Raw genomic sequence first — 9,922 nt, forward strand, 5'->3', positions numbered from 1 at the left:
ATGGTTGTGACCCTAGAGCCTCCTGCCTCACCTTTTTATCTTTTGAACAACGACTTCATGGATACAAGGTCAGGAGAATGATTTCAATGACCCAGACCTTTGGAGTGCTTTGGATTTGCCTAAGGAAAGTCTCAGAGTTGTAGGCACAATAAAAATAAATGTACCACCGATCAATAGCATGGAGTCCATTTTGTGGAAATAGGAATGACCAGCTCGTATTAGCTTTCGATGGGCAAGTTACAATTCAACGTGAAACTCTACCAAAACTTTGCTTGCAGAGCACCTCCAAGTTCCAACTCTTCTGGATCACTAAAGCTGCTATTACGACTGCTATCAATGCGACATCCTCCATTACGCAAAACCGATGTTGGATATTATACATAATTTATGCTTTTTATAAAGCTGCAACAACCTCTTATTGCTTGTACCCTAGACTCCAAGTTTATACTCATCCAACTTGTTGCTTGCGTACCTTAGACTCTAAGTCTATACTCATCTAGAGAACAAGGCAAGTTGCAACTTGTAGCCATGGATGGGTAATACAATAAATAACTTGAATTTTCAAAAATGTATGGTGGACTGGTAGCCCTTCCTAGGGCATTTTATAATATTTTTTTTTTTTTAAACCTATAGAAATAAAAATTAATTTTTTTTTTTTTACGCCCAAATTTTGTTGAGCACTTCTTTGACGTGCTAGAGGGCTCTTGACGCGTTGTGACGTGTTCAATTTTGAACACTAAATGCAACCTTGTCCTCGTTTAAAAAAAATAGTATACACATCAAATTGTCATTAACGGTTAAAAGTAATGTGGCTGATCCGAGTCCCAACTTGGCTTCACATGTCCTAGTCCAAAAGGTGGGTGCGGTGGATTGTATAATTATATAGTTATAGTGGTGACTAAGTGTTAAATAAGATGGGTATTAATGTGTATTATAATTATTAGATTTTTTTTAAAGGGGTTAATTTGACTTATAATTTAATAGAGATTTTTTATTTTTTTGTATTTAACTTATATTATTTTAGTATTTTTTTCTGCTAATTTATTTGTTAAAATCATAAGTTTAAGTTATTTAATTACCAAAATCTATATGTTTTAAGCATTTTTTAGGGTAAAAAGGAAAAAAAATCTAATAGTTAGACTACACTTTCACTTAATCATCATATATTGGAAATTTCAAAATCTACATGTCATCATTGACATTTTATTAATTTTTAAAATCGTCACTTTAATGAGCGAGTTAAAATATTCATAACTCGCTTATCTCAAATATTAACAATTTCAAATCATGTTGCAAAAAATAAAAGAAGTTAGCAATTACCCTAGCCGAGATTCCAAGATAAGCACAGACTACATGGTACCCATAATGCTAACACTCCATAATGAGACTCTAAGTTAAGCATAAATTTTGTGTCCACATGGTTGAGACTCTTAAATAAAAACATACTACACCCACAATGGATCTTTGGGCATTCTAGAAAAGCTTGTCTCCATCGCATCTCACATCATGCAATCTTGCACTTGAAACATAAACCATGAACACTAAAGCTTGAAATGTGAAGGTTCATACACAACACCACCATGCCCACATCCAAGTGTTATTGGTATTTTATATAACACACTAATATATGGGGATGGAGTAATTAAATTGAAGAGTTTTTTTAGTTGTCCAATAGAAATAATAAAATGGACTTTTTTATGGGAGAAGTGAAATATAATTTTTTTATTTTATTTTGAGAGCTTTTATGTAGTGCTTTCATATTTTTGTGCCAATGATGAATCCCAATTTTGATAAAATGGGTCTATTTATTTGTTTAATATAGAGAATGGGTTTATTTTGTGGTTGGATATGGAGATCTTAAATGCTTGGTTACCACGACTTTGATGTGTTTGATAAATTTATACTTGAACCTTAACATGACTAGGTTTGGGACATTGAAGTCTTGGGTGCTATTAGGAGAGCTTTGTCCTTAGCTCCATCCCTCTTTTTTTTCCCATGGAAAAAAGTCGTAATTTCTATTGATATATAAGAAATTACATTTTGTAGATGCTAAGGCATATGCATATGGAGGCAGAGTTGCCTGTCAAGTTCACAAAACTGTTGACCAGAGAAAAGTAAAGAAATAATTGTATCTCCATGCAGGGATTTTGTTACCTGTTGTACTGTGTCTAAGTTGCCTGTCAAGTTCACAAAACTGTTGACCAGAGAAAAGTAAAGAAATAATTGTATCTCCATGCAGGGATTTTGTTACCTGTTGCACTGTGTCTATGCCTGCTCTCTAACATAGAGGGAACAAGATCAAAATTGAAAGCTGTCTCTTCACAGAGAGAGAAACTAAGTATCAAAATCTGGACTGTATATCCAAAGTCATAAATATAGACCAATAAGTTGTAAATATAAACATGATATATACAAGATTATCAGAAAATATTATAGGGCTTATAGCCCATTTTCTCTAAGTTCCACAAAAGGTTTGTGGTAATGCTGGTGGAAGGTCCCATCTATTTCCTCCTGGATCAACCAGTCATTGCCCTGTCTAAGCGCTGCCTCTTTGGAAAGGTGATCTGCCCCCATATTTTTCTCCCTATAAATGTGGCGATAGGCAAAGGAGTCAAAAGAAGATATCAACCTTTGTGCTTCTTCTAATATATGCCTCAATGAAAATGCATTACAGTGGGATGCATTATTTAACCGATTACAAACGATTTTGGAATCACCAATCAGCTGTAGATGTTTGCAATGCTTTTCCAATGCAAACTCCATCCCTCTTATTTGCAAAACGATCATGATTTTTTTTCAAAATGCAAGCTCTATATATTATTACGGCTTGAAATGTTAAAATCCTCCCAAATTACTATTTACAAGTTGGTTCAAACTTTTTTTATTATTTATAAAGTCATCTTTTAATACAAGTAGCCACATTAAAACTTAAAATCAAATATTCCTCTCAAAACTCAATATAGGTAATTGGTTTTAACAAACTACTTTAAAACTTCATGAAAATGTTTCATCATAACTTGCAAAAGCTACAAAATTACATTAAAAGTTACTATACATAATTACACTAAATCACTAACTAATTTAGTAGTAAAAATAAATATGATTGAATATATTTATTTTTTTCAAGTAATATAATATATGTTTAGTGTAAAATTTCTTAATTTAGATACACTTTTTATATAATATGATATGTATAAATAAAAATAAAACATATATATATGAGTGTATAAATAAAAATAAAATATAATGAGAAAAATAATTTAACTATATTTAAAATTTGAAGTAAGTTTTAAAACTATTTTTATTTGATTAATAATTTGTATTTCCCTGATGTAAAGAAACAAATTAAAAATCCAAGACCAAAAAGCATCTTACACCAAATAACCAATAATTTGAGGAGCATCAATAATTTGAGGAGCATAATTTCCCTAAATAATAACCAATAATTTGAGGAGCATCAATAATTTGAGGAGCATAATTTCCCTAAATAATAGTTATGAGTCAACCTTAAATAATTAAATTATAATAAGTTTCCACTTATGATAAATAATTAAATAAAATAAATTAAAATTAAAGGATAAAGATTCATTGAAAAAAGAAGATGTGAAGGATAAGATCGCCAATCAACTTTATATTATGTTGGCACACAGCCATCACTCTATGGGCTACCTACACTTTGTGACGCATGCGTGTCCGCTTTATGACGTTACTAGAATTATGAACGTCATCATTTATATCAGCAGTCTCTATTCATACCCTGCTCCATCGCACACAGCCTCTGTTTTTTCAGCTTTTATTTCTCGTTAATCCGGTGGCCGTGGCCTGTTTTTCAAAATTCGATGCATGGGAACTAGTAGAAGGCGGTTAGGGCACTTTAAAGAAGGGGGTTTGGACAATAAATCTCCCTTGTATCACGCATATTCTGTTGAATTTGTCAAATCTTGTTTGCGCTCAGACTTTAATTTTATTTTTGTCTGGGGTTATTTTGAGTTCAGGAGCTTGCAAAAATAGAAAGGATTTGCTGTGAATTTTGTTGGGGGTTATGGGGCTTTATGAGAGCTTGAAGGTTCTGTTACAGAGCAGGGGAAAATATGTGAGGTTAGATGGCTCCACCAAGCGTCGCCGCCAGGGAAGAGCCAAGCTGGGAGGCAGCCGCAAGAGCAGAAAGATCTGGAGATTCAGGGTCCACCCCAAGATCAAATTAAGGAAATGGTTGAATCCCATGGTTTATCTGGTTAAGCTGAGAGACGCTTATGTGAAAATGATGCTGAATCTGGCGGATTCCAGGCTTTTCTCCAGCGATTTAATGGGTGGTGGGTTCGCCCCTAAGTATGCTGTTGGCGGTGGGAATCCCTTTGGACAGCGGCCGCTAAAAGAGTACGATGAAAAGATGTTAGTCGAAATTTACAGAACGTGGTTGATTGAGGCTGAGATACAGGCTGCTGCTGCTGTTGAGACATAGAGAGTTATGGTACAGTTAGTTGTTTATAAATAAGAGCTCCATGGCCATCCGCTGGGATCTGGTTAGTAGGGATAGAAGATCCGTGGGAGTTTTAACACAATCGGCCCAGGATCGATTCTCAGCGTAGATTCTACCTGATGTTCTCCAAGGCGGCATTGAAAGTCATTCTAATACAGCCCTGGCTGCCCCCTGCTATATTCCTTTTTTTTCTTCCTTTTTTCTAAGTTTTTACATATTATTCATCTCCTTTCTCTTTAACCTCACCACTACCTCTCCCGTTCTTTCCCTTATTCCAGACTCTTCTTCCCTCTTAAAATTCCTTTATCCCTTTTCTTATTTTATAATAAAAATTATTTTAGCTTGGCGTCTTTATTCCTTCCCCTTCATACTTATATTCCTTTCCCCCTCTTACTTTATATTCCTTTCATCATGTTATCGTTTCCTTTCTTTTCTTGGTATACATTACCGTATTTATTAACAATTCATATATAAAATTAACTTAATCCCTTATACATATATTTTAACTCATTTAAAATCTCCATAATTGAGAACCAAAGCAGGTTTATAAATTTAATCCCTTATACATATATTTTAACTTAATGAATATTGAAGAATCAAAGTATGTTTATAAATTTAAAATCTTCATAATTGAGAATGAATATCTATGGTTAAGAATCTTGTTGCATGTTTTTTTTCAAAGAGTGGGAAAACCTATCATAAATCACTTGTGAAAATAACTGTGACTGACTGCTATTAGTGAATGGACCAGCTTGACTCATTATTGTTATTCAAGGAAAATCATACCACCTCATTACAACCATCAATCATATTAATTTTTATGCTTATTTTAATTTTATAAGTGTTTTGATGTTTATTATGGATTTATAACTAATTGGAGTTTGCTAGCCATTCAATTTATATGACTATAAAATAGAATTAATCACAATCACTATATGAATCATATTGAATCAGAGCAATCTCATAACCAAAGTTAACCATAATCACCTAGACTTAACTAAATCTATATAGTCAACCACTATAGACAAAAGCAAACCAAAGTTAACTAACATTTTCCATAGCTAAATAATTCAACAATAATTAAATAAAGTCAATCATAATCAACTATAATACACTATGGTTAGGTTAGTCAACTACAATCAACCAAAGTCCATTGAAGTCCTCCATGGTCAACCACAACTAGCTAAGGTAACCACACTTAACTAAAGTGAAATAGTGAATTGTGTTTAGTCACGGTTTACAAAAATCATCTAAGACCATGCATAGTCAACAAGAATTCAACTATAGTCATCTTAGGTACCCAAGTCAACTGTACTTAAAGCATAGTCAACCAAAATTAGCAATAATGAAACTAAACAATGCTTAGCAAAAGCATCCTTTGACAATCAATTCATGTCAACCTTAGTTCAATAAATGGATCATGGTTGATCATAATGAACCATGTTTAAAGAAAGTCAACTATAATTTTCATAATAAACCAAAAATATTAAAACACAAGTAGCCATAGTAAACCAAACCTACAATACTTTTTCAAATCAACCATAATCAATCACTCTTTACCAAATCGACTATAATAAATAAAATCAATTTCACTTAACATAATTCAAACAAATCAATGATAAAAACTGAACTAAACTGAAATTACTTAAATCGAATACATTCAACTCTAAACAATCACATTGAAACCATCTCAAATAAAATTAACTAGATATTTTTCTTTTTTATTATTAATAATAATTTAATTATTGTTTAAAATTTTATTATTTATACTATTACTAAAAACATATCATCCTTATAATAATAAATATTAATATTTTAAATTATAAATAACAATAACCTAACCACTAAACATTCATTTGATGATGTTAAATGTGTTTGCATGTGGAATATTTTTATGTTTATTATGAAGCTTGATTTTCAAAATTCCAACTAATTTTAAAACAATTTAAAATTATAATTTTTAAAAATATGAAAATATATAAATTTTAAATTTTAAATCAATTATATTTTTTTTTTGATGTATTTTCATATTTAAAATATCTATATATATATATTCAAAATATCAAAATTATAAAAAATTTAAAAAATTAATATTAAAGAAAAATAATAAATCTAAATAAAATTTAAGTACTAATTTTGGAAAGTTTTCTAATTTAATTTATTTAGAATTTAATAAAGATTTATTGAAATCACGAAGTTGTAATTTTTTCACAGTTTAAAAATGTTTAATTTATATTTATAGTTAAAAACTAATTTAAACAACACAAATCAATATTTGATTGCATTTTTTCGTCACATTCAAACAAAAAAATCTATAAAAAAATCTATAAAAAATCCAAAAAAACTACTCATACATAATCCAATTAATTACGCCGTAAGGCGTTTCCCTCTGAAATCCATCCCCCTTTTTGCCTACCTGTCATCTTTGATCACCGTACGATTAGATGCTAGACGATTACACCAACTTAAACCGTCGATCAAAACCGTTACAATTTCTGCTTAAATCGTTGTTGCTTCCGTTTCCTTTCTGCCCTGAATTTAAATCAAGCCCTCGCCTCCCTTTCGGAATTTATATCCGACTTGCTTTGGATTATCAATTGTCTATGGCTCGTCCGTCGCGCACGGTGATCTTTGTCTCTTAATCCAGATATGTGTGTATGCCGTGAAGCGGATTTTTCTCTGCGCCCTGAAGTCGTCATATGGTTTTCCAGTGTGAATTTGATTGATTTCCATCAACAATTTCAACGTTTCAGTGTGAATTTGATTGATTTCTATCAGCAATTTCAACGTTGTTTCCAGTGTGAATTTGATTTTTGATTTCTATCAGCAATTTCGACGTTTGCAGTGTGAATTTGATTTTGATTCCTATCAGCAATTTCGACGTTTACAGTGTGAATTTGATTGATTTCTATCAGCAATTTCAACGTATTTAGGGCATTCAAGGATATTTTTTTTCACTGTCAGTGAGATGCGGTTGGGCTGTACAGGGTGTGGAATGCTGTTTGTTGCGAGAAGGCAGAATAGGGGGATTGGCAGGGAGTTTGCAGGGCGCGTGTCTTTTCACTGTTAGTGAGATGATGTTGGGCTTTACAGAGTGAATTTTTTCACTGTTAGTGAAATGATGTTGGGCTTTACAGAGTGAAATTCTTCTTGTTGCGAAAAGGCAGAATAGGGTGATTCTCACCGTTAGCCTGGATGATAAGTGAAGTGTTTCTCCGGAATCGAAAACTTACATTTCACGCTGTAAATCCCAGAATTCCAGTGAAAGTATGTCCGGTTGCAAAAGTCTCCATTCTAAAATCCATTTTCATGGGTTCTTCGAGGGGTTCCCCTGGAAATGCAGGTTTTGGGTTTGTAATTAGAAAACACACGGAAGAACCATCCTCTGCTGCTATAGGGAATATAGGCTAACCCGCCAAGAAGGAACTAAAGCGTCCATAAATTTGCATCACCAAGCATAAACTTGGAAGGGGACTCTAATCTCAACCGGGTTCAATTAAGAAATCAAGAATCTTTCATGTATCATTGGAGGTTGGAGTCCATCCATCATGGCACTTGAGAGCATTTGAGAGGCATGGAAACCCCTTGATCAAATCAATCATCATTGGAGAAGGAAATACAGAGCGAGGCACAATGAGTGGTCTAATGTGTTAAGTCGATGACAAGGAGATATTTAAGATGTACGCCTTAGTATCCCCACGTGATCTACACAGGCTCCCGAGCTTATGGTTTCAGCATATGGAACTCTACTCGCATGTTGTGTTTCTCTTGACATAATATTGTCCATCTCTGTCTCTGTTTGAGCGAGTGTTTTGTGATTGTTATCATGCAGGATCCTATCTAGGTTTCCTTCTCTTTCCTCCACGCATCTGTTTCGCTCTTAGCTCTTGGAAGCATCCCTTCCTTATTGGTACTTGAGATAGAATTTTATCATTAGCTGCCAACAAACAAAACGATACCACTCCTAGCCAGAATTTTGGGAGCTATACCCTCTTCTTGAGCTCCTCATTTGACAAAACCCCATCTTGACATGATTGCTAGGTCTCCCTCCTTTATTGGGCATCTGTCCTGTTTCTTCAGCTTTCCAACAAATTCTGTGTCATCCATTCTTCTAAAATCACCTTTCTCTTTTCAAGTTCAACATTGATGATTTTGAATTGCTTTGATTTCAAAGACATCGAGCATTGCTCCAACACTTTTCATTTTAGTTTTATTTAACATGACCGTATTTCTGGAGGCCAGCGAGATTTCTTTTCTCTTTTTGTTTTTAATTACAACATTATGCACTCACATTGCGGCTGGAAAATTCGAAGTCTCCTTGCATATAAATTGCATTACAATGAGACAAAGAAGGGAGAGGTGGGAAGGTGGTGTTTGCCAAGAAATGATCCTGCACCCAAACTCTCTGGAGTTATTGCATGCATACACCAGCTCTGTGGAGTTATTGCATGCATACACTAAAAAGATCAGATCAAAAAGGCAAACCATCGCATATCAATCTGGGAATTGATGGACACTTATATTTTCGTAGCTACTCCTGTCAAGTCTTCCTATCCTCACGAGAGGTGAGTACAGAGCTGTGATTGCATCCCAAATAATTGAGATCAATGCTTTAGCTACAATTGTAGATGTTGAAGTCAGGGTTCACCTTCTTGTAGTGCATTGTTTAGCTAAGCAGAACAGCGTTAGGCATGCTTTGAGTTTATGGTACACTGCTACCTTTATTCGTGCGAATATTGATACAAGGGAACAAAAAGATGAAAGACAATTAGCCAGCCCTACAGTGAATGGTAAGATGAAATCCCTGAGTGAACAGACCTTGACTTGAACCCAATCAAATTGACCTAACAGGGGTCCCTGTTATTAGAGAGAGCATAAATTGGCTATTTTTCCTTCACTACATGTTTTCTCCCGACAAAGTATATACCTGGAAACTAGCAGAACGTGAGTGAACAGACCTTGACTTGAACCGAATCAAATTGACCTAACAAGGGTCCCTGTTATTAGAGAGAGCATAAATTGGCTATTTTGCCTTCACTACATGTTTTCTCCAAACAAAGTATATACCTTGAAACTAGCAGAAGGTTACATAACATAACCACAATCACAATCACAAAGCTTATTCTCCGTGCTATATATAGATGTGTATGCACATGCAATACAGACCCAAATGCTGAACAACCACCACCCATGATGGCGCGATCAGTTCGTTGCATGTGGGTTGATCACATTCAAACCACAGTGCAAGCTCCAAGTACAGTAATAGGATTTGGCCATTCCCAGGCAAATATAGGCTCCACGTACAGTAATAGGATTTGGCCATTCCCAGTCAAATATAGGTGAGAAAATCAACCACAACATATGCCAGTAATCATAGTTTCCAATCTCTCTTTGTTGGCTACATGCTCCACAACATATGCCAGTAATCATAGTTTCCAATCT

At 34.0% G+C, this 9,922-nt stretch overlaps 1 protein-coding gene across 1 annotated transcript; it reads left to right on the forward strand.

The window, feature by feature from the left end:
- Positions 1-3,763: 3,763 nt before the first annotated feature.
- On the forward strand, positions 3,764-4,657 carry LOC149174655 (uncharacterized). Its single transcript, XM_089422650.1, has one exon. The coding sequence runs from the start codon at positions 4,043-4,045 to the stop codon at positions 4,460-4,462; it is 420 nt and encodes a 139-aa protein (XP_089278776.1). The 5' UTR covers positions 3,764-4,042; the 3' UTR covers positions 4,463-4,657.
- Positions 4,658-9,922: the final 5,265 nt, after the last annotated feature.

Source organism: Pinus tabuliformis, chromosome 4_1 (genome assembly GCF_031772625.1).
Source record: "Pinus tabuliformis cultivar Carrire ecotype Pingquan chromosome 4_1, CPIR1, whole genome shotgun sequence".
Classification (NCBI taxonomy): Eukaryota; Viridiplantae; Streptophyta; class Pinopsida; order Pinales; family Pinaceae; genus Pinus; species Pinus tabuliformis.